Here is a 21,720-nt window from a genome sequence, read left to right as displayed (position 1 = left end):
GAGGGGGGGCTCTGTCAGGATTGCCTGCAGCTGGCCTCCACACCTGACTTTAATCCTGACGCCCCATAAATGCCGGAAGTTTCCGCCCGTTCGGGGTCGCTGGCATTTTCGTGAACTCTATGCACGAACTTGACCTGGTTTAGTTTTATGTGTTTTGAGTTCTGGCAATCGCCACACGCCTACGGGTTTGTTTATGTTCTTTATTTAAGTTTAAATCGTTTTCGGCCACCGCGCCAGTCTTTATTTGTATTTCTTTGTTTGTTTAATAATAAAAACCCCTTCCCAGTATGTCAGACCTCTGCGCTTCCTTCCCCCGTAAGTCCGTAGTCGTGACACACACAGTGCAGCCGATTATTATCAGTTTCAGTGTCTGGAATGTTACCCAAAAACGGAACACAGAAATGTTCAAATCTATTGATTTTTTCTCTTCGGCTGAGAACAGATGGAAATACAGACATCTGTTAGCACGCTGGATGTTGTGCGGCACTTCCAGAGTCAGCCAGGGCTGGAGATGAGTACCAGGCCCCAGACAAGGGGGCTGCAGACAGGACAAGCCAGCTGGACAGGTGGTCTGGACAAAGGTCATCATATGGCTCAGACCAAACGCCATGACACTCAGGTGAGCTGAGCACTCTGCACCGCTATAGGAGTCACAACACTTTCCATAAACAGGTTTTGCCATATGCTGCTCACATGCTGCGATGCTAACAATTGTAGACTAATTAACATGGCATTCTAAAATTTTACATTATGACGGTGAGTAACGTTGATTAAATTGTTACAGTGGCACCTTGCAATGGGAGAAGGTAATCTGGTCTGATGAAATCCAATCTTCTTTTACATCGCGTGAAAGGCCAGGTGCGTGCATGTTGCTAACCTGGTGACAACATGGCACCAGACTGCACTGTGGGAATATGGCAAGAGGCAGTGGTCCACTGGCAACCCTTGGGTCCTGGATTCATTTGGATAGTTAGACACCAACCACATGCCAAATGTTGTTGGTCACCACGTACACTCCTTCTTGGAAACGGTATTCCCTGATGGCATTTAACAATATGTGTCCTGAATGTTATTAAAGCTTCTTTCATATCTTGCTTTCCTATCACTGAAATACGTGGACAGCTGCTCTGCTTCAAAAGTTGTAATGGCAGCAACACTGAATGGTGACCATGGTGAAAGCTTTGACACAATGAAGTATGCACAATTGGTCTGTAAACACATGGTGGGCCACAGCATGAGGAAAAGAACATGATGTCATTAATGTCTCAGTGCCACGGATTCTCCAGACCTTGTTACTGTACTGGAAGGATGGGCGCCATTCTTCCATTAGACAGACCCTGACAAGCACTTTGGTGGCGGAGACGTCACAGTGTCTTCTTTTTCTCTTCATTTTTTCCCTCTCAGCCTCGCTCTGATCGCTGCAGTGAGTTGCCCCAGGTGCTGGTTGTCAACCACGAAGAAGAGGCTGCTGCTGCTGCTGGTGGTGAAGAGGCTGGTGAAGAGGAGTTTGAGAATTTACCAGTTGGGTGGGGGCACTCCACTGTGGCCCCACTGTTGAGGGGATGTTTTGATGAGGAGGAGTCTGCGCAAAGCTTCCAGCAGGCCCTGCAGGAGTGGAGAGGAACAGTCCGAGAGCACAGGCAGCAGCCAGGTAGCACACATACACACACACACACACACACACACACACACACACACACACATGCACATATATATATATATAATACAACTAAATGTTTGTAAAAAATGTGTAACTATCTTAAACTTAAGCAAACCCAGACAAAATGTCCACAATTTTACTAAAAAGTACATGTACACACGATGGCTTTACTTTGCAGTGGTCATGGATCATGTGTTTCTAAAGGTCAGCCATCACATGGTTGGCGAAAGGGCAGCAAGATGCCAGTTAGTTCCGTTGCTTGGAAGAACTGTTGAATATGGACTCATTTTAACCGTTACTAAATGGCCCTAAAGGCGTGTTTTTAGTTTTATATTTTTATCAGGTGCACTTTCTCATTTTCCCTCTATGCGTCTTGCAGGACTAATAAAAGTGCTTAGCATTGCAGTAGTGGCCAAATGTGAGGCTCTTGCATATTGCCATAATGACTGCAGCGTTAAAGGGAGCTCTTGCACCGCAAAGCCTGGGTGCTTCAGTGCTGTAAAAACAGCAGAAAAAGAAAAGTCCATGGCACTGCTGTTTTTCCTTTTCTTTCCTCCAAAAAAGTCCCATGTTTTTGGTCCATCTCTATTTATCTGTCGGGATGATTAATGTATGTCCCCACACCTAGAACTTTGCTTTAGTGTATGTGTGCACATGAGAGAGTTTGGCAAGAGAGAGTTTTATCCTTTATTCTATGGCCATATTTCTCGGTCAGGTATGGTGTTCAAGCAGCTTTTTCCACCCTTGCCAGAGGTGTCAATAGCATAATGAGCTCTGTCAAAACAAATAATTAACACGTTAACATCCTTTATGCCCCGGGTCTGTAATGTATATGCCGTATACGGAGACCATCTGGCTAGCATGCCACCAGGTCCCTGACCTGCAGCCTCGTGCACTGTGGCATTGCTCAGTAAGCGTGAATGAATGAAACGTTCATGAGGCTGGCCACTGGCTGAGAAGCACGGTACAAAATAATGAACTAATAGCATGTGCAATTTAGCTGAATAATGAGCTAATAGCATGTGCAGTTTAGCAGAAGTTGCACGTATGCATGCACATTGCATGTGGTACGTGTTGCATGTGGTGTTTGCTGCCGTGTAAAGGCAGTGTAGTTATTGTTCTTTAGATCCTCCGTGTAGTACAATCACCTAACTTGACTGGGTAGGAGCCAATAATAATTTATATTCATATTAGGAATAAGTATAAACTAGTTAAATAGACAGTTTTTTTTATATATAGTGGTCATAATGGCGGTACTTTTCTCTCTCTAGTGTCTGTAGAGGCTTTGGGAATCCAGGCAGACTTCGACCAGAACAAGCCTCTGCCCACTCGTATAGAGTTCAGGCAGCACAGCCTGAGCTACATGGAGAAACTGCTGATTAAGAAACACCGCAGGTGAGGAGCATCTCGTCCCAGCTGAACCAGGGAATCACAGCACAGGGCTTTCAGCATTATTCTTCGTATTTCTTCTTTCAGAATTATTCTTCGTATAATTAGCCAGTAGCTCCCTTCTCATGGATATCATGTAGTTGTTAATTACAAATATTCTGAAATATCTCCTTTTAACGGTTGATTAGAGGTTTTTTATTCAGTCTTGACCATTTAAACTTTTCACACACTGGTGTGTACATTATTGAATACAAATAATGCATAATAACACTGAATGTGATTTTGTTCAGTGTTGGATGTCTTACATATTTGAGTCAATAACACATCAGCTGTTTAAAATATTTTTAACATATCTGCCAGGATACAGAGCTCTGCATTTTTGTTGTACATTGAATAAAAATAATTCCAAAAAAACCTTCACTCCACACAGCAGCTCAGAGCCTGGGCAGATGTTGCATAACTCTTTCTGGTTGCTATGGAATTTAGGTCAGGCATTGAAAGGCTGGCTCAGTTCTAAAGCCATTAAATAACCTTCATTTCAAGTGCAAATGAGGCGGAGCGGACTGGAAAGGGCCGCACCAGGGACCGCGGGGCTGGAGTAATCCGCCCGCCACCATGTCCACCCTCCACAGACAGATGTTGGGGGAGAAGAGAGGCAGCAAATGGGGCAGAGGCAGGGGATGGCTGGAAGAACCCTAGTTATGACATTGGCGCGTGCTGGAATTCTTCCAGCTGCATACGCGATGTCTTTAAAATCACCGTCTGTCACGATTGCTGGACATGGCGAGGAAGGAGGACGCATACGCACAACGTCATGAAACTGGGTTTAATACATAGTACACAGGACAGGGGAACATCACCAGACAATGACACAACAGGGCAGCTTTATACACTCATATAATTATACACAGGTGAACATGATCAGGGAACATTGCACAGGATGAAAATTAAACTCTGGTCCGAACTCCGGAGCTGGAGTAACCCCTAAAAGTGAATCTAAAGCTTATTAAATGCCCGAGACTTTTAAAAGTATATTTTGTTCCTACTCAAAAATGTAACTGATTATAGTTTTCTGCTCACATGCTGGGCAGTGGTGGCTTAGCGGGTAAGGAAGTCGACTCGTAACCGAAGGAATGTGGGTTCAGAGACACAGTCTGATTGTTTAATTATCCCCAAAAGCACTACTGGACAATGAAACTTTATGATTTAGATTTTTTTTATTAGTAGAAGATGTCAGTATCATTTGAAACACTAATCAATACTTATTGGACATCTTGTTGATAATGTATTATTTTGGTCAATTATCCATAATTATTCTGTGGAGTTGAATTATGCTTTGTTGTTTTTTTTAAGGACGCCAGTTGAAGGATATCGACCACTTTCTTCCTCGAGCTCCACTCAAGCTCAGGATCCCCTGTCACTCTCCAACACAGAAGCTGATGAGAAGTTCTGCTTGACAGGTGTTCAGTCTTATCTAACTTATGCACTCACCCCCCACACACACACACACACATACACACACACCTCCATCAACATGCAGCCCGTAAGACCAACCTAACCACGTATACGCCATATACGTTCCACACACGTGTCCTGCATCCTGCTTGGCGTGGCTGTCGGATTCTCCAGCAGGGCTGTGCCAATCCATCAGTCCAGCCGTGAGGGGTAATCATTGGCTGCTCATGCCTGGCCAAGGACCTTCGCAGGTGGGCAGATGGAGTGACAGAAGACCTCTCTGGTGGAGGAAGAATGACTAGAGGGGGAAGGCTGTCGTGAAGCCTCATTCATCAGCTGAGTGTCTGACCTGCCGTCTACGCCTCAGCTTCCTCCCTTTCCGAACCATACTCTCACCTCTCCTTATTAGGACTTTTCCTTATTGCTGGACTGGTCTTGTCTTTTTTTTTTTGGTACTCTGTTGGTACTCTGCCAGGGTTCTGATTGGGTTGGCAGCGTGGTGGTGCTGGTCATCTTTTCAAATCTGTCATGCAAGGTTCACAGTTCACGCCTCAGCTTTCCAGTTTAGTTGACAGCTTGACCTGACCACTTCTCCTGTAATGTCGACATGTCCTGGTGCAGAGCTGTCTCATCCAATCAAATACCGAAAAAGGCTGAAAAAAGAGAGCTTTTTGTATGCAGTTAGTACTGTAGGGTTCTGTCCTGGGCTGGTCCTGTAGTCCGCGCGCATCAATAATGAATATGCTATGGGCGTGCTGCTTGGACGGCCGTGCATGTGGAAAGCTAATTTCTTTGAGCTGTCAGTTTCAGATGGCTATTTTCTGATTACCGTGGCAGCGGTTGCAGTGGAGGATTTGATTGTTTGGGCATGGTGGAACTCTGAAATGGCTTCAAATCGGAAATGAATTCATTTCTGCGTAATTCAGTCTCTGTGCCATTATTTGGGGAGGGGGCTGAGCGAAATTATCGTCCGAGACTGCATCCTAAAACTGAAAAAAATTAATTATTTGAAAAACTCTATGCCACTGTGGAATTGTTGCCATTTCAGCCAACAATTTTGCACTTTTGATTCATCGCTTTGAGGAATGCAGTGGAGACTAAAGCAAGCTAAAAGTTCATGCAGCACTTGCTGACGAGGTATCTTAATGGAGAAAAATTGCTCTATCAGCAGGACCAAGTGTCACATGCAAGGGCCTGTTTTCACTATGTGCATTTTATTCCAACTCGATAAGCATCTGGAGATGATTCTTAAGGCACTATTTCCAAAATAAGCATGTTTTTTTTTCACTAGGTAACGTCAAATGCATTCTAAGGATTTAAAAAACAGATGAGATAGAAAAGAAATTAACTACCCTTTTTGTTGGTGTGCCATTATTTTGGTCACCCAGAACATGATGAAAGTGAAAATGAAGCGATTGTCACTGTGAAACACAGCACACGGTGACACAACGAAATGTATGTGGACGGTGCCTTGCTCAGTGGCACCTCGGCTTGGGATTCGAACCAGCAACCTGCCTACTTCATTCAATCATTTGATCTCTAAGACTCTAAGACATTTAAGACTCTAAAACAATGCAATGTTATCTTGTGTTGTCCTGTATGTGTTATGTTGCTCTCATGCCTACATGAAATGTAGGCATGAGAGATAAAGTGATTGACAGCTCTCATACATGCTACATTCTCATTCCGGATGCTTTTTAATACGTCATATCAGCAAATATCCCTTAATTTATTCAAATCCTCAGGATGTTCTTGACTTTACACTAGTGCTTAGTGCGTACTTAGCACCAACAGTGCCCTTAGCGTTGTGTATGATGTTAATGCGTACACATCCACCTCTCCGTGTATTATACATGTCTAATTACCCCCACCGGGATCTAACATTATGTGTGTTACAGCCGAGGAGCAAGAACTGCACCGGTACTGCGTCTCCCTCTTTGCTGTTCCTGTCCATAAGGCCAGCGATGAGCTGGGTTATCCAAGTGAATCGAGCTTTTGCATTGCTGATCTGGGCAAGGTAATCGAATGTTTGTGTCTGATCATGGCAGCGCTCAGGACTGTACATTCTTAAAACGATGAATGGAATGAAGCTGAAATGTATTTGATATATTTGTTATATTTGTATAACTTGATGATGAACAAGCATCACTGAAAGCATAACAAACTGCATTTATCCACGTGCTATGAATAATATACAGTTTGTTGGTGATTTCCACTTGGTAATGTAAAATTGTTCATTGCATATTCCATAAATATACTATCTATTTTCCTAAAACTACCTTCACGTTTTCATATGCACCTATTGTACCATAATTCTTTCCACACTGACAAATTTGAGCACATTTGCTATACATTTCAGTTTAAAGTCAAAGTTGCTTTTGACATTGTTTTGAAATGCAGTCAATAATAATTAAATGATTTTTTGTTACCTTGTCTCTGACAGCTTGACTTCCCTCATCTTCATCAGTTCTACAATCTATGTAGACAGATGGGCCTCATACATTTTTCATCTTTCTCATTTTTTCAGACAGCTGGAGATATGGGGAGCACAGCTACCGCAGGAGCGACAGAGGAGGAAAATAAAAAGTAAGGAATAACAGATGAGAGATGAGCTGAAGGCTTTGAAACCACAACAATGTTTTCACAGTATGTGAAGTATTTGCAGTGTTTATTGATGCAAGAGAAGTTTAAGACTCTAAAACAGTGCAACGTTATCTTGTGTTGTCCTTTATGTGTTATGTTGCTCTCATGCCTACATGAAATGTTTTTGAAGGTTAAATGAAGATAAAGAAAACCATCATGACACTAAGACAAGAAGATCCATATCTGCTCACTCTCTGTGTCTTCCACTCGGAATCAAAGAGGGGTCAGCCTCTCTTGATGCTTCATCATCATTCCCATCGGACCAGCACACTCCAACACGGTCACAGACTGCAGGCCGTAACCTTGTGCCATCAACCAGAGCTACCTCGCTCACATTACAGCCGCTAAGATTGGGATTTTCTTCAGTGGGGTCAGTGCAGTCACCATCACCACCACCACAAAGCCAAAAGCCTACACTGTCCCCAAGGCTCACAGCAGCTATCGGATTCAAGACACTCAAAGCAAAGGCAGTTGCTCCCCTGGCACCAGAACTGTCATCAGCAGCTAGATTGAAAGGGTCGCCTGTGCTCTTTCCCCCCTCAGGATTTACGCCGGCACCCCCGGAGCACCAGTCATCTAATTCCATTCAAGCTCCCCGACTGCCGATGCCCTCTTCACCTAGGCCAATACAGACCTCTTCTTCCTCAAATTACCAGTCAAACAAGCTTAGAAATCAGCACCACATCTCAAACCCTTTGGGACATTTGAATAGAAGAAGACCTTCCCGACCTGAATCTGCTGACTCACCAAATTCAGTTCAGCCTCAAGCGCCATCATTAACAGAATTGTTCCAGTCTTTCAACTGTAATATCTCAAGGTCAGAGGTCACACCAAGTTCTACTTCATCTTCAGATATGCTGATGTCAGGTAAGAACTGACATTCACTTTGCATGCTCAGAAAGATACTGGTGATGCATAATAATGGAAGTGAAAGCATTCTAGTGACCAGTCCACCAGTGTTACTGAAGTTATCTAAATATAAAAAACAGTTTTGCCATGCCTATAGACTCCTTCACAAGAAGACTGAATTCTGTAATAGTATTAGTTTAAGGGTGTGCACACTTATGCAATTAGCTTATTATAAATAAAGAAATAATAATAATAATGTGGAGTTATATACTTAACATAAAAAAGGTGAAATAACTGAAAACACGTTTTATATTATAGTTTCTTTGCTCTGATTACTGCTTTGCACACTCTTTTTTTGTTACATACATAACTCCACGTGTCATTCATAGTTTTGATGCCTTCAGTGAGAATCTACCAATGTAAAAATGGTCATGAAAATAAAGAAAACACATTGAATGTACTGTACTGTAAAAGTACAATGCACAATAGACTAATGTTCCTATACGTTTATTGTCCTTAAATCAACATAGATCACCTTTTTTTGCCTGATTAATTATTATAGTGGTGTCCAGTGGTGCTAGTGAAAGTCCACTGCACGGTTTCTCTCAGCCCCTCAGTGTTCAAGCAACATGTCATGTCAATGCTACCACTGAGCAAAAGTGTACTCTGCAACTGTGAAACTGATTAATTATTCACAGCATGAACCGTGTTCGTTAATGGTTATCACTGAATCAATTTTTTCCTTATTCTATAGACATATTCACTCTTTTTTTTTTTTGCTATTCTATCCAGAATGATGGAACTATTACATTGTTTGTTTACTTTTTTCCCTTTTTTCTTGGAGCAATGGGAATAGATTCTGAGGGTGAAGGTCTGAGTGACAGCATCAGCCCACTCCCAAATCAGGGCAACTCCTCAGACGAAGAGATGAGAGGATCTCCAGTCTCCTCCACTGGCCCTTCTGGACTCGATATCTCTGCTGAGGAGGTCCGGAATCCCCGGAGCAGTTCATGCTCTGATCTGAAGCCTTTAGATACAGGCCTGTTCACACAACCCTCCCCGGTAAGCAGTGCAAAGCACATTGCTTTGGTTGAATGCAGTATGTGAGTGCACACACACACACACTGAAAACCGTGGTGAATGGATTAGTTTTGCCTGAGTTGCCTGTATTGATGTGTTTGAGGATGGCTTTCTGATCAAATGAAGTTTATCATGAACTAATTAATTCTTGAACAAGTTTTCTGACTCGATATTTTGAAGCACAGCAAGTAAAGTGAAGCTAGATAACTCTGGATTAAGTGGGCATCAAGATCACGATCATACCTCCCAAAATGGAGCTCTTAACAGAACCACACATTTCACAAAAGACTTTTCTATTACTTGCAGATTTGATGAATCTTTAATTCATCTCTTGCTGCTGAGTAACATCATTGTCTTTACAAGGGCAACACAGTGCTGTGCAAAGCTGCCTTTTTATCCCTTAATACTGCTTTTTGGAACAGAATCGGATTAAAAAAAAAAATAAATATAAAAATTTTTAAAAACCGATGTTTTACAATATCAGTGAACTGGGAATTGCATTTTTATGTTGGTAAAGATGCATGTTTGCATCATCACAGGTTTTTTCATTCATGCATAAAATGTATCTGTTATCCATACATGGAGACCAGGCTCCGACTCAATGCGTGTTTGAAACCCTTTCTTGCAAAATGTTTTGATAGGTATCACAAATTAGGTATCATTTAATTAAGTTCCACATCTTTTTATCATGTCTTTACCAGGGACTAGCCCAAATGGCAGAATTCTCTTCTCAGATCTGTGTTGAACAAAAAGACGACAAAAAAAATAAAAAAATAATAAAAATAATAAAAAAAGCAGAACGGTGGCGAATAGCCTATCAAGGTGTAATTGTAGAGAAGCGCCCAGAAACACTGGCAGATAATAAAAGCTGGGGGCTTATGAAATACCTGAAATTAAATGTCTGATCAGAGACAGCTGTTATCTCTACTTTTGGTGTATCCATCAGAGGAACACACACACACACACACACACGCACACACACACACACACTTGACAATAAAGCTACAGGACTTGCAGCAATCAAAAAAAGAATATTGCTAATTTCCTTTCAATTCAAAATACTGTACGCAGACATTATTTCTTTCCTTTGTATTATTCGCATTTTCACCTCATGAACCTTATGATTGTTTTTTCTTCTTTAAAAAAAACAAAAACTCTGCACCCTGTCTTGTCCTTCATTACCTCCCTCCATCTCTTGATCCCTCCATCTCTAGAAGGGTTTGGTCCAGCATGCTAATGCCCTAAGCCTGAATAAAGGTTGTTTCAATCAATCTTGTCCCAGGGGTGCATGCCGTGCATGCGAGCGACTGTCTTTAGAACACAGAGAGCCCCCGAAGCAGACCAGCTAGGTACAATAACAGTCCTCTCGCTCTCTCATGTCCACCTTGTCCTCCTCCCGTCCCTCTTGCCCTCCATCCGTTGTCCCCCTACAGGCACTCCAGGCGGTGGCCCGAAGACAGCCTGATCCGGCTGGATGTTACCTGGGTCTCGATGGGTTCCTCACTCTGGGGCTCAACCCTGTGTTTGTGCAACATACCCCTGGTCCCACCGGTGAAGCCCAGAAAGTGGAAATACACCCACGGGCACTGAGCAGAGGTCAGTACACCTCAGAGTAATGAATAATCTCAGCACTCAGAATTATACAACTGTCCTGACTGTCCGTAGTTAGTTGACTCAGTAGTTGACTCTGTGCTAATCTAATGGCTCTGATAAAAGGCTTTCACTTTGTGTGTCTCATCAGTACCTCAGTGTGTACGTGGATATGTGTGTGCCACTTGTAATAATACTGGAAGCCTCTTGCCTTGATGCAGACCTCCATCCTGACAGTCAGAGTCTGCAGGATGAGGCCATTACCATCCGCACTCGAGATGGCAGTGGTCCTTTTCAGAATGGATTTTGTTGCTTTCGTCCCGTTCCACTGTGGCTCAAAGTGCAAAGAAATACAACAAGGTCTGGCAGGGATTCATTGATAACAAGTTGTGTGACTTCCAATGTGAAAAAATTCACATTGGAAGTGTCATGCCATTTTGGGTTAAGGTGAGACATGCAGGGATCATCAACCTTAATAATAACCACGGCAATGAGACACAGGTTCACTCGTAAAGGGCCCTGGTGTCACCTGGCCTCGCCCAGCGGCATCATTTTTAATATTTCTGGTTTTATTCATTTTGACAGTCATCATTATCTCAGACAAGTTCACCAATGAGGACAATGAGGTATGTTTTATTAATTAGCAGCTCAGTGTATTGATTATGTGGGCAGATTGAATATGGATCATTGCTTTTCCTTTGAAAATGTACTAAGAAGATAGCATCCCTCTGCAAACTCCTGTTTCACACTTGCATCATATGACATGATAATAGAAAACTAAATTCTGTACAGAATCCTTTAGGATGACTGTTTCACTCATATATTATATATCATATATACATATATTAACTGAATATTAACTTAATTTACACATTCAGTTTAAGACCTTGTTTGGAAAGGAAAATTAGAAGCAACTTGGTAAAACAGTAGTATATTTAAGTGTTTTCAGAATTACAGAACTAACTAGTTAGTATTAATTAGTTGGTTAAATAATTTCAGAAAGCGATTCATTTGTTCCTTCTTAACAATATACAGCAGAACCAAGACACAAGGTTAAGGCATATAGAGCAAACATAATCTGCATGTCCAGGAGGAATATTATACATATGAAATAATTTCTCAAATGTAGCATTCTGATGCCTCATGGAGAAAGTGACTCTTTACGTTATATAATACTTTTGATATCCAGATAGACCTTGGGAGAGACCCCAGACTTTTCTATTACACTGTACCTCATATCTCTCCATAAACAGTGTGTATTCTTTATGTTAACTTTCCCCATATATATCAGGCCTAGGAGCAGAAAGGGGCTGAATATAAACAGTGTGGTAATGATCTCTCTCTGTTAGAGGACACCAGGCTCATTAAGAACAAGTGCACTCTGTCTGTAATGATTATCTAAAGACCTAAAGTTAATGAAAGCCAAAAAGAATCTCTCCTTGACATTTTTTTTTTTAAGCCACTCATTTCCAATTTTTGAGCGTGCATATACTCTTCCCCTTCCTTTGCTCTCTTTCACTCGTTCTCTCTCTAGGCATCACGATCCAACAGGTCTTATTTGACTTTCCAGCATCTGCAGTCCTCACTGCGACAAGGGCAGAGCCCAGCCGGTTGGAAAATCACTTAATTACAGGCGACATTTAAATAGAGGGGAGCAGTCGCAGACCTTAACCTCAGAATCACTCAACGCACGGCTGCTGGTCGGCTTGCTTATCTGTTTTTTTTTTTTTTTTTAACTCTGCACCCTGTTGGTCTCAGGACGCAGCTCTTCACTTGATGTTTTTGCCTGTGTGAGGGCCTTACTGTTTCGCTGTTTTAGTAAGAACAGGCAGGCCCGCTCTTCTGGAATCCCATCAATCCATCCCTTTCTTTCCATTGCAGTCCAGCTCAGTTGGAGACCCAACAACAGTCTAGCGGACTGCGAGGACAAGCAGCGCAACGCTGGGGTGATGGACTGCTTGTCCCCACAGGCTGAGCCCTTCAGGCGTACAGTGTCAGCTACACTGAGGCGCCCATTATCTGGTAAGAACATTCTATACCTTGGCCCTGACTGTACAGTCATACCTCCAAATAACTGGCAAGAGGAGATTGAACTGTGAAACAGGGAACGTGGATCTCAAGATGATCGATACCCTTATATTTTTGTTTGTGGAATGCCCATAAACCAGTAGTTTTGAGTCTAGGCAAATTAAAAAATACAGATATTTGTTGTGGTGATTCAGTCTATTTGAAAAACATCAGTAGTTGCTGCAGGTTTGGAAATATTCTTCTAGTGTAATTTGATGTGTTGCAGTAACCCCAAATACCTCCAAATCTTGCTGGGCACAAAGGTACACCAAAACAGAATTTTTGATTATACATGTTGTTGCAGAAACTGAATTCAGGTGCTGCTGAGAGCTTGAGATGCGCTCCGAAGGGGCTTCTTTTCTATAGTTTGCCCAAAGAGTATAAGGTCATGCAGATAAGGTCATGAAACCTATTGTAGAAGTTGAAGGATCCGAACAAAAACAGAAGTTGGTGAATTTCTGTAGACTACAACAGACAGCCAAATTAACTTGCAATGCTAACCATATACCATCAATAAACATTCAGGCCCTCACCAATTTTACCAAAACTTATTCTCTCATATTTGCAAAATGACTAACTCATCAAAGTAAGATTTATTACACCGTTCATTTTTGTGTGTGTCTAACATAGATTAAATATAGATTAAAACAGTACCATGTTGGCCTATTATAAGACGACCCAACTTTTTCAAGAATAACTGAAGCCCTCATTCCAAAAACTCTTGTACATGTACATTTACATTTACAGCATTTATCAGACGCCTTTATCCAGAGCGACTTACAATCAGTATTTACAGGGACAGTCTCCCTGGAGCAACTTAAGGTTAAGTGTCTTGCTCAGGGACACAATGGTAGTAAGTGGGATTTGAACCCGGGTCTTCTGGTTCACAGGCGAGTGTCTTACCCACTAGGCTACTACCACCTTGTAAAAAGTCTTGGTAATGTATTTTATTTTAAAGGCATAATGTCTTTTCTAGAGCATATACTGTCACTGGTTTCCATAGACATTCAGGAAGATATCATATCTCTTCAAGCCTCTGCTAACAAGCTCCTCTCTCCCGGTCCTGGTTCGACATTCTCTGGGCGTTTGTGCTTATCTACAGCCCTCATCAATCCTGCTCCCATTCCCCCGAGGACACCACAAACACTCAGCGAGACTTAATCAAGATTTATAGGAGGGCCAAAGTGTGCTTAATATTTTAATATGCATCCTGCCTCATGATTCCTCATTGTGCTGAAAGAAATGCGTCGGCTCGACTCGTGCCTCTCTGGACCCAGCGCTTTTCTTCTCGTACCACGAAAGGACGTCCATAGTGCTGCAGCCAGTCCACGCGCAACAACTAGCGGTATGCGCGGATGCGAGCAAAGCCAAAAATGTTGGCCGTGGCGTGATTTAGTGGAGTGTGGACACGGAACTCAATTTAACCCATAATTAAAGCCAAAGGGATTCCTGCGCGTGGCCCAGCACTGCTGGCACGCAACACGGGCTTCCATAAAGAGATTATAGCTCATTGCACCTCCCCACTCTTCACTTGCCATGAAGAGAGAGAGAGGTAAAAAAAAAAAATTCTCGTTTTCCACTGTGACGGGTCTAATTTCTCCGGGTGCAAATTAAATACCCAGCCCGCCTCCTCCTCTTTTTCTGCTGCATCCCTCCATTCATCCGTCTCTCCTGTTGGGGGAGAGGGTGGAGGATGTGGCTCAACGTGGCTTCTGGGTTTAGTTCCGCAAGGCTCTGCAGGTAGCAGGAGATGCTCAAAACCCTGACCGAACGGCTGCTCCTGCCCACCCTCCCGAATCCACGTTCATTGCGGATTCCAGTGCACGCTCCTAGCACGCTGCTTGTTTGTCTAATGGGCTGAGTGAATTATATATAACTAGGCTATGTGGCGCTCCTCTTCCCCGGTTCAGCAAATGGCCACCTTGTTCAAAGTGGTACTGTACACTGAACCGTTATCTGGCATGTAACTAAAAACATTTTATGCTCAAAGTCATGTGTTTTGTCCTCAACGTATTATCTGCACACAGGCTAACATTAAATTCACTGGTAGGTGAAGTCAATTGCAGTGAAACCTGTAAAGGAGGCGGGATAACAATCATTTCTTAATGTTAGATGAACACATGTAAAGATCTGTGCAACTGTGGTGAGATCTAAACCCTGATGATTTAGGATTATGGGTTGTCCATTGTACTTTATTTAATCTGATTTACTGCATCTGTATTGATGTATTGAGCTGGAGCTGTCACCATCATCTTTAGATTGATTTAAAAGTAGATTTTGAAGTAGATCAGTCATGCAGGAGTAGCTTAGCGGCTAAAGAAAGGGAACCTGTAACCAAAAGGTTGGGGGGTCATATCCTGGACTGGCAAGTTATCTGGAGGTTCCATTGAGGTCTGGTTGAGATTGTGTGGTGTTTTGCATGTAATAAATGTAAATGTAAATGTTTTAATAAAATGTTAATTTTATGTCAATTTCTTGGCCACCATTATAATCAAACTTTTTAGGCCTGATTACGCACTGCTCCACTGCTCCCTCAGGGGATGCGTTAAAAGCAAAGGCCACATTGGGTGCTGTGCTGCGGTGTGTCATGTGTGACAATGAATCACTTTCACTCTCATATGCTGAAAATTTGTATCCCTTTCTCTACATACTCACCCCCCCCCCAAACACACACAAAATTCCTCTCTCCAAAAAAAAAAAAAAAATATATATATATACACACACACACACACACACACACACACACATAGTATATCTAGGAAATAGACAAGTAATATCTGACCCAGCCTTCTCTGCAGTCTCAGAAATGCAGACAAGAAAAAAGGTGCTTGCTTGTGACAGATCGCGAGTGTGGTTTGTAAGCTGTGAAGCCTTGTCTCTAAGGCAGTGTGGAGGGCCGGAGGCCCCGGCCAGTGCCACGGCCTGCGTTTTAACAGGGGCAGGTGGGGGACCCACTGACATTCAGTTTGATGTGGCCTGCCCAAGACTGCGACAGTCCTGCACCACTGCTGCGTTCCAGCCCATCACTGTCTTTTCGTTTTTCCCCAGTTTCCCGTTCATGCCACTCTCTCTCTCTCCATCTGTCATACATTCTTCAGCAAGTCTCCTCTTTACGACAGCTCCCCATCTCCCCATCGCCTTGTGTTCCCTTGTCCTATGCCTATATTTTCTCTAGCCAGTGTTTTTTTGTCTTACTGCTTACGATTTCCCCAAATCCAGAGATATTCTGCAGGACCCTCTCATTTTCCTTCTCTCTCCTTCTTTCAGGGGCCTCTGCACGTCCCACATCCTGCCCAGTGATCCGTCCGTTATCCCGCGCAGTGCAGGAGATCACGGACATTCAGAGCGCGGAGCGGTCGGCTCTGGATGACTCGGCACGTGAGGAAGAAGAGAGCGAGGACAGCCGGGCTCTGGCCAGCCTGGAGGAAGAGCTGAGAGGGCTGAGCGCAGAGCCAGGTACCTCACGATGCCTCATCTACATTAATGGCGCACCATCCTACATGTCAGAGGGCTGTTACCTCATCCTTAGGAAAAACGGTCGTATGCAAATCCGCCTCACATCCATGCTCATCATAGGTCAGGTCACCTGAGCCGCACAGCAACATTTGGCCTTTATTACGCACTCTATATTAGACTGTTAGCACACCTCACTATACTATACGATCATCAACACAACAGCTTAGGTCACATGAGCTGTCCCTACGTTGACGTTTGACCGTAATTACACGGTGTTAATGGCAACATTGTGTTTGCCTAATGGTCTGTTCTTTTATCGGTAGACCGGCAGGAGCTCCACAGTGGCATGGGCGGCACAGCGATGCCTCTTTCCGAGGTCGGGCCGCCGGGGCATGGGCCTGGCAGGGGCGCAGGATCAGCGCGGTAGGTACCCACTGCCATGGAAACACACTCTGCTCGTTAATGGCGTCTCGTTAGCGCACTGCCTGCGCTCTAATTAAAATGAGCCTTCGCTCCTGAACCATTAGCTACCCCCCCACCACCCCCCTCACACACATTTTCTTATCTCTCATCGAGGGAAAGAACATCCTTTTGTACGCCGTGGTATGGAAATCGTATCTGTTGCGCAGACTATCATTCTGGGAAGGTTACGGAATGCACCAGGGAGTTTTCCTGCAGCTTTTCAACCATTCATGCAGCAAAGTTCCACTCTGTCTGTCTCCTTTTTTTGGCTTTTCTTATTTTTCTACAAACCAGGCATGTGCACATTTTTACACCCACCCTTGAGTTTTTTTTTTTTTTTTTTTCTGTTTAGGATTACAACCTTTTACCATGACAGGTTAAATGGAATTACACTGTGTGGTGGTGGTGGTGTGTGTGTGTGTGTGTGTGTGTGTGTGTGTATGCATGCATTTCTTTCATTGTTCGTGTGCCAGACTGTGCAGATGGGCATTTTTCTTTCATTTTCAAGGCATTACATGTGCAACGTTATGTTACCATGCATAAACGCTTTGGCATTCTTTAGTGGTGCCTTTCTTCCTTCATAAATGTCTCTGGCCGGAGAATCGAAGATGTGTGTGTGTGTGTGTGTGTGTGTCGGCGTGTGTATTTTGTATGTGTGTGAGAAGGACAGATCTCTGCTCCAGGCGTCTTGACTGATGTGTACGCGCTTGCCGAGCACCATGTTGGAGATGTACAATAGCGGGATTAGAAGGCTTCTCGGGCTTCTATCTATCACTGTGTACATCCCTACCCAAGCTGGCCAGGACGCATGCCCTGCGCCGGGTACAGACTCTCCATCCTGTTCTGCCACCACCCTTCACTTGTCCTTTCTAGCGCTCCCTCCCCACTTCGTAAATAAGCTTTCTACAATTTATATAGACCGTTTTTTTTTTTTTTTTTTTTAAACCTGTTAGGATTTAACTTTGCTTGTTTTACATTGGGCTTATCTCTCTCTCTCTATCTCTCCCTTTCTCTGTCTCTCAGATGTTGTTTGATCTGTGTGCATATTAATAAATGCTAACGTAGGGCCCGCGCTCATGCATCATTCATGTCAGGCTGCTAGCTGCTAGCAGTGCGCAGCGCCGAGCGCGGGGCCGTTTTAAGTGCTTCCAGGAATGCGGTTAAGTGTGATTGGTGTCTTTGATGTGGCAGGCGCCGGGCCAGCACTGGTCAACCAGATGAGGAGGAGGAGTATCTCAGAGACAAGCAGAACGTTCTGTCACTTCCCTGACCTGCATACGCGCACTTCCTAAACCTACATCAGGGACAAGAACTGAGAAGCACCACTGACATACACGTCCTGTCCGTGCACACCCAATCCACATGAGAGAGAGAGAGAGAGCGCAAGAGCGCTATAATGATTGCTCTCTATTAAACATTAAACTCAAGCATTAATTATACAGCAATAAATTATTTCATCCCACAAGCTAATTGTGTCCGTCTCTGTTTACATGCATAATATTTCAAAATATTAGCTGCAGTTCCCCTGTTTTCAGCTCCACTTGTGCTACGGTAGACTAAGGTGACACATTCAGGTCACCGTATGGTGAAAAAGAAAAGAAAACCCAGGGGGAGGGGGCAGAAGAATATGAATCAGCAGACCTGCAAAGGCAGCATGATGGTGAAACAAAAATGGGCAAAGAGATCGATGAGTTTGGAGCCCCTCAAGAGGAAAGCTGAGAGAATGAGAGCTCCAAGAGTCAAGGGTCTCTCAGGTGGGACCACTGAATGGAGCGGCCTTTACGCCACGTGGAAGCAGAGCTCATATGGACAGTACTGGAAAAGGTAACAGAGCGGAGGAGAAGTAAAAGTGCTGAAAAATCTTGAGAGACACACAAAATGTAAACTGGGTGTGTAATGGAAGTTTGAAAATCCGATGTGCAGGGGTTCACATCTTCCCCAAACTCACTAGACCGTCCATGTTGTTGATACACTCTACCTGAGCCTGCGCAAATAATCATATTCTAAAAACCACACCCGGGTATTAACACTTGCATGACTCAATAATTCTTATAACAAATTGGACGGACTGGGGCAAGACTCAGAATTTCCAATTGGTTAGAATTCATATTTTCTCTTTTAACACAGAACACACAGCAAATGTCTAGAAGAGCAATGTAAGCCTCACGGCATGATTTGCATTAAACATATCAAAACCAAACCCTAATCATATGTTTTGCAATTCTTTTTTTTTTATTTTAAATGGATGCTTATTTCTCTAGCAAGGATTGTAGTTTGGGCAGAATTTATTAAAAAGCAGAACTCATATGCATATTCTGGGAATCTGACTAGTATCTGTGGTGTCCAATCAGAACAAGTTTTCTGTGCTGTATAAGGCAGAATGAAGAAACTCAAATTCAATAACCCTAGCATTTTTTTTTTACATAATTTTTTTTTGCCTGATTTGTATACTTTGTGTGTGTGTGTGTGTGTTTGTATATGGATTATACATAAAACCTGAACCAGAGGCAGGTGGGGGTGACAAGGTCAGCATATTTTGGAAATGCGTGCATGGCACCAAGCATATTAATCAAGTCAAGTCAACTATATTTATATGGCACATTAACAACAACCTTTTGCTGAGCAAAGTGGTTTAGAAAGATCATTAAATCACAACATGACATTAGCGCATAAAATCACAATCTGCTCAAGTGGTAAGGAAAGCAAAATTTTAAGTGGAAAAAACTGTGTAAACATTTGCATAATGTATAAATGACCAAAAGACTGAACGCTATGTTAAATGGATAAAAAAAAAAAAACTTGTTTCAAACAGAAACAGTGTCATCGCTCTCACCAACACACATTGTCACTCTAAAGTATCTGACTACATTTACATTTAAGTAATTTAGCAAACTTGCAGTCAGTAGTTACAGGGACAGACCCCTTGGAGACACTCAGTTAAGTGTCTTGCTCGGAGACACAGTGGTACTTAGTGGGGCTTGAACCTGTGACTTTGTGGTCTTCTGGTTAACAAGTGTGTTACCCACTAGGCTGCTACCACCCCCTCAATACACGGTGGCACGGTGGCGTAAACACAGGTGGAACGCTGGCAAGGGTGATCCCAGCAGGTTACGTTTTCTGTCATCGGTTGCTTTGCGGCTCGCGGTTCTAAGCAGGTGATAAATTAGGTTTATCTACGCTGGAAAGAAGACCCTGTTCTGGTGCCACGAGGGGTTGATGGAAATAGAAACTTTTTGTTTGCTGCATCTGCTGTGTTGCTCGCGTGTGCGCCTGCCTGTTTGTGAGCTCCGAGCTCTGGCTTTGTGCGTTTTTTTTTTTTTTTTTTTTTGCCTCTCCGTTCCATCTGTGGCTCTTTTGCATTGCACCTACCAACCGAATGTAATCTATCATTCCAGCAGCACCAGAGTCCACAAGCCAGGCCCAGATAACTCGGGTCAGGCCGCTTTCTAAATGGGACACTGCAGTGAGGAGTGCCAGGAGGCATTGCTCTATGTGTGTGTCTGTGTGTGTGTGTGTGTGTGTGTAGGTGTGCCTGTCTGAATATGCTCGAGTCGCCGCAACTGCGTGCGTTTTTTATCGAGTTTACACGTTTCGAATGGACGGATATGAGAGTGTTTTATTTGAGAACACGCTAATCTCACAGAGCTGCCGGTGGAAGCCGAGAAATCACAGAGCAATCAAAGGATGTCTGATTGGAAAGGGAGCAAAAGACAAAGGGGAGACGGAAAATAAAAGATGTGTCCTTCAAAAAGAATATCATCTCGTCCGACATGCAGTGGGAAAAGAGCGAAGGGGGACCAAAACACTTTTAGATGGGATCTTTTTTCGAAATGTGATGGTTTTGAGCAAAAAAAAAAAAAAGTGAGATGATCACATTGCATGCCCAGAATATTAATGTGGTGACCCTTTACACACATGCATAATGCTGCTTGTTTATAACTAAATTACACAGAAAGCCTTGCTCAAATTCTGCTGTTATTTACTATTTAGTGCAAACCGTGACATGGTCGCTGTAGCTCCTCCACATTCCTGCTGATAGATAAGCCTGCTCTAGAATTCTTGCTAGTTATCTTTTTGAGTGATTATTTCTGTTACTTGTTGTTTTAATAATTACTTTTATTTAACTAAAAAGCTCTCCAACATCCTGCTCTGCATGATTTAACCTCCTTCCCTCAATACATCACGCAAGCCATGTTGCCAAATGGATTCAAATTGATTTTTTTTCATCTTTTATGTGCCAAAAAGTGTTTAAATATTGTATTTAAACACTTTTTTATGTTTTTTATTTTTATTTTGCGCACTTAAATGAGCCTTGGGATCATCAATAACTATTCTCAACCAGCATTGTGTCCCTGATTAACACAGGGGTACTGGAACTCTGAATAAGAGTGTAGGAGATGAATGACATAGGTGGAGTGTGTCGCTTGAGCCTGATGTGTCCGTAAATAAGCTTTCTACAATTTATATTTGTGATCTTTGTGATCTACTGTTTTTTTACAGCAATTATGGATATATATTTAAATATAATTCAGTAGCATGTATGAATTCAGCCTGCTCATTAATGCACTTATTTCAAATAGTTTCAGTGACAGCTTTGGAAAGCACTTTGACATGTGAAATTAGGTTAATGTTTTGATTTTACTACGTGAGGAGATTAGATTTTCTTGTCAAGTGGAGAGCATGTCTCTGTCAGAAAGTTAGAATCACATTAATGAGGCATACTGCCCATTTCCTGACATTTTAAGCTATGCTGCCTATGAATAATCATAGATTGACTTCATCTTCTACATTTGTAAATTATTTTTTTTAAAGAAGTGGCATTCTGTGCATGGGAATAATCCAAATTTTAAGATAGATAAGTGCTTTAATGCTATTAATGTAGATATCTGATAATTGAAGAACACTGTCATGAGACACACAAGTCTTGTGTTTGTCCCTTTGTGGGCTCTAGGCCGAATAGTCTTTATGAAGCAGTGTATGTAGATGACACAGGGTGTCACATTAAGAAAATCTGTATCCACACTTTAAAACACTGAGCACTGCTCAGGACAGAATGAACTTCAGTGTAT

At 42.8% G+C, this 21,720-nt stretch overlaps 1 protein-coding gene across 4 annotated transcripts in view; it reads left to right on the top strand.

Moving 5' to 3' along the window:
* zbbx (zinc finger, B-box domain containing) overlaps positions 1-18,107 on the top strand; it is a 38,101-nt gene extending 19,994 nt beyond the window's left edge. For 3 of the 4 annotated variants that reach the window (XM_028962124.1, XM_028962123.1, XM_028962126.1), the window contains 13 exons: positions 443-619; positions 1,405-1,651; positions 2,932-3,055; positions 4,403-4,509; positions 6,403-6,521; positions 7,032-7,090; positions 7,278-8,014; positions 8,841-9,058; positions 10,510-10,672; positions 12,548-12,688; positions 16,001-16,189; positions 16,513-16,612; positions 17,843-18,107. In XM_028962124.1, the coding sequence (XP_028817957.1) occupies positions 443-619; positions 1,405-1,651; positions 2,932-3,055; positions 4,403-4,509; positions 6,403-6,521; positions 7,032-7,090; positions 7,278-8,014; positions 8,841-9,058; positions 10,510-10,672; positions 12,548-12,688; positions 16,001-16,189; positions 16,513-16,612; positions 17,843-17,921 (2,460 nt within the window). In that variant the 3' untranslated portion in view covers positions 17,922-18,107. The other variant, XM_028962125.1, reaches the window with a different exon arrangement.
* Positions 18,108-21,720: the final 3,613 nt, after the last annotated feature.

The sequence above is a fragment of the Denticeps clupeoides genome, chromosome 19 (assembly GCF_900700375.1).
Source record: "Denticeps clupeoides chromosome 19, fDenClu1.1, whole genome shotgun sequence".
NCBI classification, from domain to species: domain Eukaryota; kingdom Metazoa; phylum Chordata; class Actinopteri; order Clupeiformes; family Denticipitidae; genus Denticeps; species Denticeps clupeoides.
The sequence above is the reverse complement of the archived record's forward strand: the minus strand, read 5'-3'. Positions and strand labels throughout refer to the sequence as shown.